Raw genomic sequence first — 16661 nt, 5'->3', positions numbered from 1 at the left:
CTCTATACCCTTCATCGGGTGCTCGAAGGTTCGTGGGAGTTCGCCCAACCAGTCCACATGTGCTTTGTGGATCTGGAGAAGGCGTTCGACCATGTCCCTCGTTGTGCCCTGTGGGGGGTGCTCCGGGAGTACGAGGTCCGGGGCCCTTTGCTAATGGCTGTCCGTTCCCTGTATGACTGCAGCAGGAGCCTGGTTCGCATTGCCGGCAGTAAGTCAGACCTGTTCCCAGTGCACGTTGGTCTCCACCAGGGCTGCCCTTTGTCACCGGTTCTGTTCATTACTTTTATGGACAGAATTTCTAGGTGGGCAAAGCTCTCAATTTACTGATCTATCTACGTTCCTACCCTCCCCTATGGTCATGAGAATTGGGTAATGATTGAAAGGACAAGATCGTGGATACAGGCGGCCGAAATGAGTTTCCTTCGCAGGGTGGCTGGGTGCATCCTTCGAGATGGGGTGAGAATCGCAGTCACTCAGGAGGAGCTCGGAGTAGAGCCGCTGCTCCTTCACATCGAAAGGAGCCAGCTGAGGTGGCTCAGGCATCTGTTTCGGATGCCTCCTGGTTGTCTCCCTCGGGAGGTGTTTCAGGCATGTCCTACTGGGAAGAGGCCTCGTGGAAGGCCCAGGACACGCTGGAGGGACTATGTCTCTGAGCTGGCCTGGTGTTGCCTCGGGATCCCCCCAGAACGGCTGGAGGAGGTGTGCGTGGATCGGGAGGTCTGGGCATCTCTGCTGAGACTGCTGCCTCCGCGACCCGGCCCCGGATACAGTGGAAGAAAATGGATGGATGTATGTTAATCTTTCAGTTTTAACAAGTTTTATTTCCTACATACTTTAGACATAATCAATCCAATATCTAGTTACAGTCAGCAAAACTTACCAAAAGACTCTAGTTAGAGTTGATGCACAACACACAGTACCAAGGGGTGTCATTGTTTGGCATCTGTGCTGGTGTCATTCCAAGGAACCATCGTCGACAGGTTTCACACTGTATCTACAACATAGGAATAATTAATCATATTGTGAAACTGTTGATATAAAGAAATGAATAAAGAAATAAAATATTTGATGGCTTTGACTTTCTATTGCTTCTCTCGACGAGGTCAGTCGCATTCTCTGTTTCTCCCTCCCTTCCGTCTTATCTCTCTCCTAGCTGCTGCTTTGTCAGGTCTTGTGAAACTAACAAGAGCCTCTCTCTGCAACTCATCCAAACCGGAATAATGGAACTAATTAGTTGGTCTCTCAGTGCTATCGATCAGATTTTTTCGACGCAAAGAACCAGGGGTGGTGACCCCGCATGTCCAAGCGGGACGTTTGCGGCTGGATACACACTTGACCCTTGGAACAAGTGGCGAGTTGTGTGTCTGTCCATCCTTTCCGTGGAAGACGTGGAGGACATCTACATGATTGGAATAATGATAGTAGGCATGCTGCTGATCGGAACTGGTGGCTTCCTAATCTATCGAAAAGTCCGTACTACGCTGGCGACTGTTTTGGAAAAGCTGCCAGTGATTTCTGAAGGATGTAGCAGGGCTCTGAACACTCAGACTCATGTGTTGATCGATATCAAAAGCAAGCAGGAGCTGCTTTTGGATCGTCTACGCGTTATGGATAACAACTGGGAGAAGTTCGAGACCCGGCTTGGAAGTGGAAACTAGGCCACTCATTGGATTACAGCAGAGAGACCCAGGACAGAAGGCTATTGGAAATTAACATAGCCTGTATCAAATCACATTGCTTATCTCCCTTTCGGCTCCCCAGCTGCCAAGGCTAAAGCCAAGGTTGTCTCAACTCTTATCACCAGGAAGTTTCTGCAGACGGCGGCTCTTACCCCCCACTCCCTCCCCCCGCTCCTTCCCTACATTCCTCCTGGAACTGTTGATGCTGAACTTTTCCACACGTCATCTGGTCATCAGTAACGCAGCTACAGGTCTTCAACTTCAAATGCCTCGTCGGCCATCTTTCCCCACCTCCCCATCCACAGCTGCATGGAGGCGTGGTTGCAGCGCCGACTGGCAGCACGCCCATGTCCCCAAACGGCTGGACTCCTGTTGTTCTTCCCACCTGACCCCCTCCCCCAGCCAACCTCCCACCCAACCCTTCCTACATGCCTTGTCTCGAGTTGTTTGACTGTGTCATGCTTACATTTATGTTTGCAGAGGCGGTTTTTTTCCTGGTTTCACACTGTTTTCTCTGTTTAGGGAAATCAGTTTCAAACTGGCAGTTTTTTTTCCCCTCACCCCTCCTCTCCTCCTGTTATTGATCCCTTTTTTCACCTAAATATGTGGGCGCCGCAAATGGCTGCTCCGGTGTGTTGATGTGTCTCCTCTCACTGCAACTACCTAGTCAAATTCCTCGTATTGTTCTAAACTGTACCTGGTCAATAAAGCTGATTCTGATTCTGATTCTGATTCTGATTCTGAAATGTAATTGTTTTTAACTCCAGATCAAGTTATCCACTAACCAGATTATCAATTGATGTTGTTAAAGCTACAGTCTGCAAATCTTTTAAAAGTGACTTTTTGTCATATTTACTAAAGCTGTCACTATGTAAGGACAACTTTACATCAAACTAGTAGTTTGTGTGAAAAAAACAGGCTCAATGAGCCCCGCCCCCTGCTGCTCCTGCAGCCTTTGGCAGATTGCCAGAATGCACCACGACCGAGCATAAAGAACCAATCAGAGCCAGGATTGTGTTTGATGGACTGTCTGACAGCTGTTGCTCATAGGCCCCGCCCCTTTCCTGTAGCTAGAGCGCCATCTTTTTTACAGTGTTTGGTCTGGAGGAGTAGAAGATGGAATTGGTGACTTTTCTGCTTGAAAGGTAATTACTGCTGCTTGATTTACATTATATTTGATTTGTAGTTGTTACACTAGAACTCTGTGGCGCATGTGTTGTTCATGTGAGCGCTGCAGCCTCCGTGTGGGCTGCTGTAAGTGACACTGTGTGGTTGCTGCTGCTGAGGTGTGGGCACATTGAGAGAGAGAAGCGCTGCAGTAATATGGTTTCAACAGAGCATGTTATATTACTGTGATGTTGTTGTCTGGCTAACGTTAGCTTGTTAGCTCCTCTGAGGGAGGGACTGTGGAAAGTTTGGAGGCAGGGCAAGAGAGCAGCGGGGAGGGAGGGAGGAATCTGAGAGTTGCGGACTGCTCCTTTAATGCATTAAACTTTTTTCTCACCCAAAGGTCAGCAACTGCAGGAATGAGCAGGTCCCCATTTCCACAGAAGGAGCAGAACTCATCCCTTGAAACTAAAAGCAAATTAAGTTTCCGAATGCATGTTTTTGATGACTATGTGAAAGTTCTTTGGTATGTCTGGAAATTCCATCACTGTCATCTTGGCCATCTATTTGAAAGTCAACACTTCACTTGCACTTTGTCTGATCCTACACAGTAAAATAAATATTGTTTTATCAACAATATTAAAAATGTTGCGAATAGCCACCTGCATGAGACCCCGCAGCTGGTGCTATCTTTCTGCAAGGTGTGGGTTATCTTGCCAGGCTGCCACTTGATGTTAACCCAGTCCTCTTTTCCAAGTCTATTGCGGCGCATCTTGAAGTACTGTCTACAATAATTAAGCATAATCAATTTTTTTAATACCCTTTTGTTTAAAAAATGATTGTCTAAGTTAATCATTTGCAAACAGCTTATAAATAATACTCTTCCAGAGGATCTTCCCGAGGATCGACCACAAAAATGTGGTTTGAAAGGGCATGGAGATACTGTTTGAACAAGATGTATATCATTGAACCAAAATCATCTTTAAGCATGTCAGTAATAAAAACAGAAACAGTGTTACAATAAATATATCGTCTTATTTAAGATGTCATTATAAAGTCTATGTTACTACAGCGTTTAAATGTATTTAGTAAACAGTGATTTATATCGACAGTAATATTTTGGTTACAAATCCTTAAGAAAATGTGTAAAACATTCTTCTCAAAAGTATTGAATATTGACTTTTTATTTGAATGTCACACTCAAGACTTTCATCTAATTTAAAACCATTGATGCACAACAATTGTACTATGTTTAACAAGTAAACAAGTTTACCTCTCTGGTCAGAAGTTCGTGAGGCCTCAAACTCTGAGATTCCCTCTGTCTGAGGGTGACCTTCAGCTTATGTTCATCATTTCTCACAACAGCCACAACAACTTCAGTTGATTTGCTGATCCAAAGACATTCCACCTTTATGAATAACAAAGTTGTTATCACTTTATACATTATTCACCAAGTCTTCTGAATAAAAGCTTTCAAAACTCTGTCAATGCGGCTGATTCACTAAGTGTCTTATTCACTCACTACAAAATTTTATCACCTGCTATATTTATAAATCAGCAAAACCTCTTTTGAAAGCTTGGTCCCTTCACTTGTGGCTGTTTTAATGCTGCTCCTCATGTCCTTTCTCTTCTGAACTTTGCCAGTGTTTTGAGCAAATGTTGCTCTCTTTGGAACAGGAACAGTTGATGGAGTCGAGAAATATTTGGAGGTTCCAGTGTGGGGCGTGTCCCCTTCTCTCTTTGCCCAACCTTCCTTAGATTGTGTGATGTCTTTTGAGGTTGTTTGAGGATTCACTTTTCAGTGAGGTAATAAGATATGATGTGTTCTCTGTACCTTCCCTGCAGAGTGCCATATATTTTTCTAATGAATGTCCCTGGTGTCAGCCATCTCTGCTTTCTTAAGATTGAGTGCTTGATGATACCAAACCATCTCTCCACATGGCAGTTTTTGTCCCTTGTTTTCCTTGAACCAAACTTCTTTTCATCCTTGTCTGATGCATACCTTATCAAATCTCCCAACAACAAACCACTCCAAAGTGGAAGAATTGCCAGGTAGCTTTCAAAAAGGATGTCAACAATGCCAGGGCAGTAATATGGATTACCAGTAAGTTGATCTTGGACATCCTCTTTTACGTTTTACCTCCTCCAGAACCTCCTTAAATGCATGCGTGAAATCAGATCTGCCAATAATTGTGCAGGCTTTTCTTTTTTCTTCATCATCTTCCTCCTGAGAAAGTTGGCTGTCCTCCAACTTCTCTGTCTTGTCCATGTCAGGTGTCTTGTCTATCTTTATTAATACCTGCATGACTTTCAGATTAAGAAACACGCTATTGCTATTGCGTTTTCCACATAAAACACTGCACAGTGATCGGATGATGTTGAGGGCATCAGTCAGTGAACTTGTGTTTTGCAACCAGGCAAATGCAAAGGTAGCAAAAGCTCTTAAACCTTTGTCTTCTGTTGTTGAGAAACAGCTGTGTTCATGTCCTTCCATGTCATCTGTCCTGAACAAATAGCAAATGCCCTGTCCAGGTAGCTGAAAATGCTCTCCTTGTTGAAGTACAGAAGAACACTATTTATTAGTGCCCAACTGTAGTCGGTTTCAACCTGATGAACTTTGATTTTTGTGTATTGTGACAGGTGTTGGAGAAACTGCATAAGCCAGAATGTGATGGGTGGTATTGAGTGTTCATCAGTGAGCATCTCACAGACTGGAGGGGGAGGTGCAGAGGTGCATCCGACCACCTCCAGGAAGAGTGAGGGAATAATAAAGAAGTCTGCTGGTCTGACCAGGAACTTTGGATGCAACATTACCTGTAGCATCTACAGTAGGTACAGTACAAGGCCAGTGGGGTCTTCTTTCTCACATGTTGTACAAGAAAGTTGATGCCGGTTTCTGTATACATATGTACACCAAAGGGGTCAATTTGCAGATGCTGAATGTACCTAGGAATTCTGTGATATTGACTGTCACATTCCTTGATAATAATTGTGTGAGGTACATTTCCATGAATTCTTTTACTTTTGCTGAATTCTGATCTAATCATTTTTAGAACACTCATTCAGAGTTTGGGTTATGTTTACAGAAAGAAGTTCAGCAACATGTGTTTTTTTAAGTTTTGAATAGAAAAATTGACTCACTCCCTTGCATAGAGCCCTTGCAATCCTCCCTCTTCTTGTCGCTGCTGGTCTAAATTTCCTCTCACTTTTTTGTGTTTTATTTCTCCCCTTTGTTGCACAGATATTTTAAATCTGCTGTTTCAAAATGGCTTTCTTTTCATTTAAAAAAAAAGTATTTAACACTGCAGGAAGGAAAAGTACAAACTGCACTAATATTCAAATATAGGCTTTTGATTTTTCGGCTGTGAGTTGGTTTGATGTGCTGAGTCTTGAAAGCAAGAGTACAGCAGATTCTTTTTCCGGAAGCTGTTGTATAAAATATTGGTCCAAGGTCTTCTCAGTTTCATTGAACCTTGAAGAGGAAGATTTTTCTGCCATTTATCTTGTTTTATTGTAACTAGTACAGTATGCATTCATGTGGGAGCATAAGGGGTATAATTGCAGGTACAAAATGTGGGTGCAATTTTCCTGGTTTAATTCTATGGGACATATGCATGATAAATGTGTTTGTTGTTTGTTTTTTTACTCACTTTTATATTTATATATTTTTGTATTTTTCTGTAATGTATGTTTTTTGGAGTCATGTGTATTTTTGTATCTATCTGTTGTGTTTTTGTGTATTTTTTGTATAAATATTTTGTTTTGTGTATTTTGAGCCATTTTCATATTTTTGTTGTATTTTTCAGTTTTGTATCTTTCAGTTGTCTTTTTGTGCATTTTTTGTATAATTATTGTTTTGTGTTGCCATTGTAGTGTTATTCTAGAGTCATTTTTGTATTAATATTGTTTAGTTTTTTGTTTTATTTTACTCATTTAGTATATTTTCATTATAAATACTGTGTGTGTGTGTGTGTGTGTGTGTGTGTGTGTGTGTGTGTCTGTCTACATCCATCTCCTCCGTGCGTTATCTTCACACACACGCGCGAGTCTTGCTAAGAGAGACATGGAAGTACAGCAAAAAATAAATGTTTTGCAACAGCAAAGTCGCAACTCTCTCTAAATGGCTCTGCGTGCTCCGCATCAGCCGTGTGTGCTTGTGTGTGTTTACATTGTAGCTGCTAGCATCCTTTCTTAGCACATAGAATAATATAAGAACACTTACCCTTGTGCAGAACAAACAATAATCAAAGTAGATCTGTGTTGTGGATCCACAAAAACGTTACATTCCTCTGTCTGAATAACCAGATAGTTTGTGATAAGGTCGACTAATGACCGTCAGCACAGCCACTGCTCACAGTCATGGAGACGAAGGAGGAAGTGAAGTCCGTGACCGGAGATTTAAAGGAAGTTTGGAATCACATGAATAATATTAAATAACCATGAAATATTAACTTTAATGACTTTTAGCGGTACAAAAACGTTTTTAATATTGACCTTTTTTTTTTTTTTAACCCAAACAACCTGCGACATGGTGACGTCATGAACCCGGAAGTAGCGCGTTGTTACCGAGGGAGCAGTATTAGGAATGTGGATGAAGTCAAAAGTTGAATAGGTTTCATTTCGGGGCCGTCCAGAAGTGAAATAAAATTAAAATAAACATTTTGAAATGACCAACTTTCTCCAAAATAACAGATACACACACTTGGGGTATTTGGAACCCATTGACCAAGTTTCAAGTCGAACTCGCACGGCGTCGGGGAGATATTTGCTCCACACACACACTCCCACACACACACACACACACACACACACACACACACACACACACACACACACACACACACACACACACACACACACACACACACACACACACACACACACACACACACACACACACACACACACCTCCCTTGCTTTCTCAATTGGTCTATGTTTTTTTTTTAATTGGGCTTCAGTTTTTACAGACATTTTCTTTTGTTTGTCGCCTTCTTCAGTGTTTTTTCTGTCTTCATCTGTGACATTGTCTTTTGCTTGATTATTTCCCTGATCTGACTTCTCTTGTTCATTTTCTATTGTGTTTTCTGTCTCCTTTTATGATTTCTTCTTCTATTTTGTCTATGTCTTCCTTTCCTTTTGACTTTTCCTGTTGTGGGCTTATTAAATCCCTGACTCCTCTCTGATTTTTGGTCCATACTACCCAGAGCCAATGACGTTTCTTTGGATCATCTTTACCAAAGAGTGATAAAGCAATTTCTGACCAGATTTCTGAAGAATAATCAGTTTTTTGGCTTGAAATGTTTTTGCTCTTCATTAATTTGACCAGGGCTGCTATTCCACCAGCATTTGCCCATAAATCTTTCCTTTTTCTTTTTTTACTTTCTCCATTGTCTCCAATTAAAGGCCTGTAACCTAGGGAAAGGAAAATGCAAAGCTGAAACCCTTCATGGACATTGTATAATTTTTGTTTTAAAGATTAAGACAGGGATTAAAAAGGATACAAAAAATTAACAAAACAAAATTATTAGATATATTGAAATATAACCTAATGAAAATATAATAAGAAACAGCATTTTTGTTTCAAGTAAATAAAAAGAATTTCTTGTGAAAAACAATTCAAAATATGGCTGTAGACAGCTTAAGAAGAAGATTATGTCAGAAAATCAATTGGGCACAAACTCACAACACAAATTGAATACAAGCATTCAAGCATAGCATATTGATAACAAATATTCAAATGACAAGGACAAAGAAAATAATTGTTCTTACAAGTAAAATCCTGTACATTATTCCAAAAGAATCCAAGGGGAAAGTAAGCTGAACTTCTTTTCTCATCAAAAAAGTCTTTCTTCACACTGATCTCTAAAAAATTATTGCTACACTGACCTTAATTAGTGGATACTCATGATTGGCTAGTGCTTAATCACATGCACTTTGCATCCTTTATCCGATTGGTTAGAAGGCACTGGCCATGAGGCTCATATTAGTATGGCTTAAAAGACACCCCTACTGTACAAATTAAGTCCTGCTAATAAACTATGTATAAGAGAGAAATTATGTTTTTGGTATAGATAAAAGAAATCCATGAGCAAAAATTCCCAAATCTAGTGCTGTAGTATTAACAACATAATGTGGAGTAGATGTGATGATATTTTTGTGACCCTGCAGCCATTAATAGTGACTTTATTGATACTTATAAAGAAAACCCTGAAATGATATGAAAGCAAGTTGTAATACTGTAACGACGAGGTGACGTTACTTATGGACTGTTATGATTTAAAAAGGTTAAATTATGATAACAGACTTGCAGTGCTTAATGAAATTAATTACACACATTTTGTTATATTGGTTTAATGAGTTTTTATTATTATTGTGATTTAGAATCAGAATCAGAATTAGAAATGTTTTAATGGCCAAGTACAGTTTTAAGGACAGTACAAGGAATTTGTCTTGGTAGTTGGTGCACAAAACAAAAAAACAAAGAACAAAGAACAACCCAGCAATAATAATAATAATAATAACAATAATGATAAATATAAAGGATGAGGGATAAATAAAGGATAGATAGATTTAAGGATGAGACAGTTGGTGAAGGACATGGTTCAGGTCACAGGATTTCTGCATGCATCTATTGAAAATAAATCACTAAAATTACATGAACGCATATTTATTAAAACTAAGTGTTGTAGTATAATTATGAAGAGTTAATCTGTGTGTGCTGAGTTTGATGACAATACCACTTTCCTGTGTGAAGTTATTGGTTTTTTTGTTGTTTTTTTTTTTAAATGTTTTTCCGGTGTTGCAATTTGCAGACGGTCCCTGAGCATTCCCTGAGCGTAGAGGCTTTAATACAAGTTCCAAAATGTGGAGAAAAGCTCGTTTTGAGGAAAATCCGGTTGTAGTTTACGGTCCACCTTGCTGTGATTGCAACGAGGCATCGGTTTTGTAAAAGCGATGTTCCGTTGATGAGTTATTGGTCCAGAAATGCTGAATCTGTGAATATCTTTAACTTTACAGAAGAGACTACTGTTTGGTACCGCAGAGGCATGTGTTGTAAGGCTGCGACAACTAATCGATAAAAACCGACTGTTAAAAGCGTTGGCAATGATATTTATTATTGATTCGTTGCGTCGTGGGATTTATGTCAATGACCGTGACACAGAGCCGCTTCACCTGCAGAGCTTTGTGTGTGCGCACCACGTGTGTGTGTGCATGAGTGATTGTGTGCAGGCGCACAAGTGAATGTTTGTGCGCACGAGTGTTATTGTGTGCGTGTATGAGTATTTTTGTGTGCGTACACCAGTGTGCGGGCGCACAAGTGATTGTGTGCACAAGTATGTTTGTGTGTGCGCACGAGTGTTTGTGTGTGCACACCACAAGAGTTTGTCTGTATGCATGAGTGTGCGCGCAGTGCGCACACCACAAGTGTTTCTGTGTGCGCACACCATGGATGTTTGTGTGCACAAGCACAAGTGTTTGTGTGTGCTCACATGAGTGGTTGTGCACGCTTGCGTTTGTGTGTGAAAAACACTTTTATTTCAGTTTAAATAAGCAGGGTATAAATGCTTTTTAGATTTAAAAAAAAAATCAGAAAAAAAACTGATTCATCAATTAATTTATTGACCGACTAATCGACTATGAAAATAATTGTTAGTTGCAGCTATAATGCGCAGAGGTCAGTAAACAGTCACACGAAAGACGAGTAAATAAAAAACCGTGTCACAGTTGGAGACCGGGCCACATTTTCTTGTCCCAGTCCGACAAGAAAACGTTTGTTTTAGTGGTAAACTCGCTTTCGATGTCAACATCAGATCAGCGCAGGAGAAGGTCAAACACAAACAGGGGCGCAGTGCACGCAAGAGACCCATCAGATCTATTTACACAATCTAAGTATCAAAGATAAGGATAATCCATGTTCTTGTGCAGAAAAAGGAATGTTTCATAGTTGTCCTCCTCAGCTCCATGGTCCTACCCTCAGCGCTGTTACTGCTCTCACTGCTACAGCTGCTGCAGCAGGAATGCTAGAACGCTGCGTGCAGGACACCATGTGTCCAAACACGATCACCATTTCTAAATATCTGTTGGGTCAGGTTGGGATGGACGGCTTTGGTCGGGTATCAATCCTCTAATCACAGTATCAGCTGTGGTGCTATGGAATTGATGTGTTCCCTCGTGCCAGCTTGGCTAATGACTGCAGTTACCCTTGCGACCATCGTGTAACTATAGAGTCTGATTTCTAGATCCTGCCCTAAGCTCCTTTAGCAAAGGATGAAGAAAAATGACCAGTTTTCTTTGCAGCCATCTTCATTTTAAATAAAACACAGGGTGTGTCACAATGAGTATGACTGACTGGAAAAGGAAACTAAGTATAACTTCACATACAGGAAAATTATGATTTTTATTATGGTTAAAAAAAACAAAATGGCCCCTTATCATCTAATAATCCACTATTAAAACATAATGAGTAGAATAACTGACTCCCTAGATGAAAAGTGAAGATATCAGCACACTACTTGTGATGTTTGGAGCTGTGTGAGGCTCAGTGAGCCCTGATGTCCAGCAAGGAAGTAAAAAGGCAACAGCAAGGCCTGGGGTGGTGGGGTTCATGGCTCCGGGACAGGGGGTCTGGGATGGGGGTGGCTGCTGCTCGGGGCTTGCGTCCTGTGTTGTTGGGTGGCGGGGTGTTGCTGTGGGTTGCTCCGCCGGCCGGTCTGGGCGCTTTGGCCTGGTTCCCTGGGGCGCGCCTTCACTCAAGATGTCGCTGGCAAGGTGGGCCGGGTCGGCGTGTGTCGCTTCAGGGAGAGGGAAGGGTGAGCTATGGGGCCTAATTTATTTCATTGCAATAACAAAACATGCATTACTGTCTCATAATGATTGCACTTCTTGTAGTGTTGACCTTTGACAGCATGTGCAGACAAGTGAAAATAAATAAATAAAAAGACAACAGCAGTCCAACGCACACGTTAGCCTGAACATCCTCTGCATCCACAGTGAGTCAGTGATCCTTCCCTGCAGAGGAGACAGTGGACACGGCCTGGTTAGTGTCACATTCTAGCTAATAATACATTAAAGCATTGATGTTATGTCTGATATACTGTATTTTCCGGGCTATTGAATGCACCGCTGTATTGGCCGCATTCCAATAATTTAGCAATTTTCCAAGAAAATCCAAGGAAATTCCATTCCATGACATACAGTAGGCTGCACCCTATTGGCTGATGAGGGTGCCCTTTAAATGACTCCATAAATCAGAAAGGACAGGTAGGAGGGCTGCTGTACTACTGTTAACGGAGGTTTCTCCACACAAAATCACATCCTAACTGCTCCACGTCTACATATCAGTACATTTACAGCTTTTTATGGTCACTTTTTACTGGAACAGACTGATACACCGCTTCATCTGCTCTTCTTACCGTGAACGGAGCGATCACAGTGAGTCGGACTCTGAGTCAGAATATGGACGCAATCGCTTCTGAAGAAATCCATTGTGGTGATTTGACAACTTCATGTTGTTAATTGTTGCTTTTTATCATAATCAGGCTGATTTTTACTTTTACTACTGTGTGTGTGTGTGTGACCTGTGTGTCCGCTGCTGTTAAACGTAACGCCATTTGACAACTTCATACCGTTTATTATTAACTACTATTAAAAACTGAGATATTTTACATTTTAAACCTTACTGTACTGTTTATTCCCACAGTGAATGCATACGTGCCAGCACTGCTCCACAAACTTCAATTTATTATCCGCATTTGATTTTCATTTAAACAATCAGAAATCTTCTTTTATATGTAAATAAAAACTAATATTCAGCAGATGTATGACTTCTGCTTTCACTCATTCCCACGTGAGTTATTAAAGCTGTCAGAGCATCATTTTCCTACATTATGTGAAGCTGGTTTCTGAACGTTCAGTGGCTGTTACAGTTCATTCATTCTGCTGTAGGGGTGACTGTCAGTAATATTCTGCATCCTGACACCTGCTTTCACTGGACACACGTGACTGACTGAAAAATACACAGAGCGCACTGCCACATTGGCCGCACCCTTAACTTTAAAGGAAGGAAATAGCGTCCCATACGCCGCAAAATACGGTATGTGGTAAAAAGTATATCCAGGCGTTCCTTGTTCTTTAATATAACAATGGCTGAGCATATGATCTTAGTTTTCATCCTAGTCTAATAAATGCCTTTAATTCAGGTGGTTAACATCAGGTGTGACTTACCACTTCTAGTTTGGTCTTTGGAACTCTGCAGATGCAGTTGGTGCCAAAGTTGGTGTCTCGTGTTTGGATGCAGCGGAGACAGCACAGATTCTCATAGCCCTGCTTTTTCCACTCAGCAATCAGGTTCTTGTCTGCGTAGCCTTCCTTTATACAGTACTCATACAGCTCTGCTCAGACAACGACACAGAAAAACCAACATGTTGGGTGAGTATTGGTGGGAAAAAAAGACAAAAGAAAGATTAGCAACATTATTTCAGACAATGAATATCATAACCCAAATGATGGAGTTAGTGTGCAAAATTACAGGTTTGACGTACAGATATGAAGGTAGATATGTTGCAAAATGGGAGAACTTGCGATGTGAGCTTGTGTATCAATAATCCACACACGTGAAATTAATTTCATGTCACACATGATGGGATAAATGTGAACCTGTAGAGTTAAAATTTAAACCCAAAGAAAATGTTCACACGTGTGATCTGAATGTGAAGTCACAGATACAATATTCACAACAGTGTAGACTGATATTTACACTGATAAAATGACGGCTGCAAACTTGTATTCCAACATTTACTCGCATATGTTTTTTATTATTGCTGCAACAACAAATTGATAAAAATCAACTATTAAAAGCATTGGCAACAAATGTCAGCATTGATTTGTTGCTTCGTGCGACACTGGCTGTGACGCAGAGCCATTTGATTCACCTGCAGAGCTTTGTGTGTGCGCACCACGAGTGTTTGTGTGTGTGTGGAGGAGTGTGTGTGTGTGTTTGCGCGCACAATTGTGTGTGTGTGTGTGCAGGAGTTTTTCTTCTTCTGTTTCTGTGTGAAAAACACACTTATTTCAGTTTAAATGTGCTTTATAGATAAACTGTCTTAAGAAAAAAATCTGATTAATCGAGTATTTGATTAATTTATTGATCGATTGATCAAATATCAGTTACAGCCACAACTCTATGGTTTCAACTTCTCCAATCTGCTGCTACAGATGCACAAACTACTTTACTCATGTGTGTGTGGAGGGCAGATTGACCAATCAGAAAGGAGGAATTGGAGAGAAAAAGCTTTGGCGCACCACTACAGAACATCTCGTGCTCGTTAACTTTGCTGTGCCTGTGAAGCTCCTCCCAGGAAAACGTGATCAGCTTTAATCATCTTCACCTGCTCAGTGTTCGAACTGTTATGTCTGGTTAACTAAGAATAACTCAGTCCGTGTTGTCCTTTAGTTCTTTTTATTTCAGCCTTTAGTCTGTCTATAGCTACACATTCACAGTCAGCTAGCTACCTCAAGTACAACCATTTCAGTGGAAACTTCCGGTTTACAATATAAAAGTCTGTTGGAGCAGCGTTATTAGAAATCTCATCCAAGCTACAGTAAAATTCATGTGAAAATAATGAAATAATAAAAAATAACTAATGAAACACAATAATGAAAACAATCAAAGTTTATACTTAATTTTTTTATTCTTTTTTTTATTTAAGCAATGAAAAATGTAATATTTTTTTCTAATTAGTGAGTGCATGGATAATTAGCCAGAACATAGTTTTGTTTTGTTGTTTTCCTAAAAAAGATGTTGTGTTTTCTTTAGTTTTTTAAATTACATGGTGTTACTTTTGTCCTGACTATGGGAGACAAAAGTAACAAACAACATCTAGTCAACGTCAAATTCCACTTTACACAGAAGATAGGATCATTTAAATTAGGTTAATTTAAACTAAGTTGATCAGAACTTCATTATTAAACCTGATCAGATTCAATAAACCATTGATCCCTGAGAGGAAACCAGGTGACATTAATGCTGTTCTCATACATCTTTATATGACATATAAATAATTAAAAAGGTGAAGTCAGAATAATACATCACACTACAACTTATATCTACCTTTTAATTGTGTGTACATTATTTTTGACATACATTTTTGTTTATTTATGAGTTTTTTTAATTATTAGTATTAATTTTGTTTCCTCACAGGTGTTAAAAACTAATATTTTCTTGAAAAATGATGAATAATTCTAAAAAACAGAATTTAAAAAATGGAATTTGGAAAAAAATAAAACGATTGTAAAGGCCCCTAAAATACCAATCTACACATTTGTGAATATTTTTTCTGCGACTTCACATTCAGATCAGGCACATGTATGAATCTTTTCTTTGGGTTTCAATTTTAACTCTACAGGTTCACATTTTTTTCCATCATTTGTGACATGAAATTAATTTAGTGTGTGGATTTTTTATACACAAGTTCACATCACATTTTGCAACATATCTACCTTTATAACAGACAGTAAGTATAGATTTCCCTCACCTCTGCTTATGGCTTTCCTTTTATAAAACAGGTCAAAGATGTATCGACTGCGCTGGTGGTGCAGCCTGAAAATGGGCCAGAGAGCCTCCACCATTCGTTTCCCCTCATGAGGTTCAGTTTCAGATGAGAGAAAAAATAGATACATAGTAGGGATGTAACGATTCACTCAACTCCAGATACGATTCACGATACGATTCTCTCACCATTTATTTTACAAAATGAGAATGTAGACAAATGATGACTGAAAAATATTCATTTCTTTACTTCAAAAATAAAAATATAATACACCACTTTTCAAATTAAAAAAATCAGAGACACAGAAGATGTGTTATTTTGTTTGGGTCCCAAGACACGAGTTGAAAACGTCTAAGTTTGGGTCAAGAATATTTTTAAGTGTTCCTGTTCGTTCACATGAGAATAGAAACTGATTAATGTTCATGGATTATTCTAATTCGGAGTATCCTACTTCAGATTATTGTAGGAACATTGCTTCTATCTGTAATTTATCCAGTTTTCTGAGTCCCTCATTCATCATTTTTATCACCATAACAATTACTAAAAAACTATTTGGATCATCTTTTCTTTTTGTGTGACTTGCAGTTTTTTGTGTGATGTTCAGAATTGGTTTCTGGATAAGATGATTGATTGCGGTGTGAATAATATTGTTTTGTTAGGTAAAAATAATATTCATAAATGTCATTTCTTTAAATCTAAGCCTACTTTTACCCACTGGAAGAACGAGCTTTAACTTTTTGCCAGTTCTTTATCTCTTCTTCATGGCAGAAATGCTTGTAGTCTTTTCTTTTATAAAAAACTTGATTTCTTTTAATAGCCCAATTTTTATTGTAAGTACATTGTTTAGCTTCTGTCTATAATCTGTATTAATGTGAAAAGGTGACTTTTTGTTTGCATCAAAATAAATGAGCTAAAATAAAACTGACAGAACTTTTAAGTCACGTGGTACACCTATCATGTCACATAAACTGGCCAATGGGGGGCGCTGCGTATGAATAGAACGGCAAGCTATTGATACGGAAACGTATCAATAGCCATTAAATAAACAAACAAATCATGATCTCGTCATTTATTAATGTTAACTAAAATAATGCACGTGTAGAACTGTTGTATAAAAGCAATATCACACTCGAGGGAATGCTGTAGTGCTGAAATCTCAGCCATGGTGTGATCATCTACGACCGAATACCAACATGTGCTCCCCATGAAACATGTTTGACCACTAGATGTTGTCAACAGCACTCCTCCACATGTGACCAGATGTTGTGGTTGTAATCGTTCAGCTAAACTAATTTCTGCTATCAATATTCAAGGTATGTGAAGACTT

At 39.6% G+C, this 16661-nt stretch overlaps 1 protein-coding gene and 1 long non-coding RNA gene across 3 annotated transcripts; both read right to left on the bottom strand.

Annotated features, from left to right (window-relative positions):
• Positions 1-704: 704 nt before the first annotated feature.
• Positions 705-7080, bottom strand: LOC114467797 (uncharacterized). 2 transcript variants are annotated; one of them, XR_003674572.1, is made up of 5 exons: positions 7009-7080; positions 4060-4194; positions 3449-3571; positions 881-994; positions 705-741 (listed from the first exon to the last, which is right to left on the bottom strand). It is a non-coding gene; the product is annotated as an uncharacterized LOC114467797 (long non-coding RNA). The 2 variants fall into 2 exon arrangements; XR_003674573.1 differs by lacking the exon at positions 3449-3571.
• A 5102-nt stretch (positions 7081-12182) lies between these two features.
• Positions 12183-15464, bottom strand: LOC114468129 (protein BUD31 homolog). The gene is made up of 3 exons (XM_028454835.1): positions 15320-15464; positions 13011-13177; positions 12183-12230 (listed from the first exon to the last, which is right to left on the bottom strand). Exons 1-3 carry the CDS (start codon positions 15462-15464, stop codon positions 12183-12185), a joined length of 360 nt encoding a protein of 119 aa, XP_028310636.1.
• Positions 15465-16661: the final 1197 nt, after the last annotated feature.

This window comes from Gouania willdenowi, chromosome 8 (assembly GCF_900634775.1).
Source record: "Gouania willdenowi chromosome 8, fGouWil2.1, whole genome shotgun sequence".
NCBI lineage: Eukaryota > Metazoa > Chordata > Actinopteri > Blenniiformes > Gobiesocidae > Gouania > Gouania willdenowi.
Note: the sequence above shows the minus strand (reverse complement) of the source record. Positions and strands in the feature narration are given on the sequence as shown.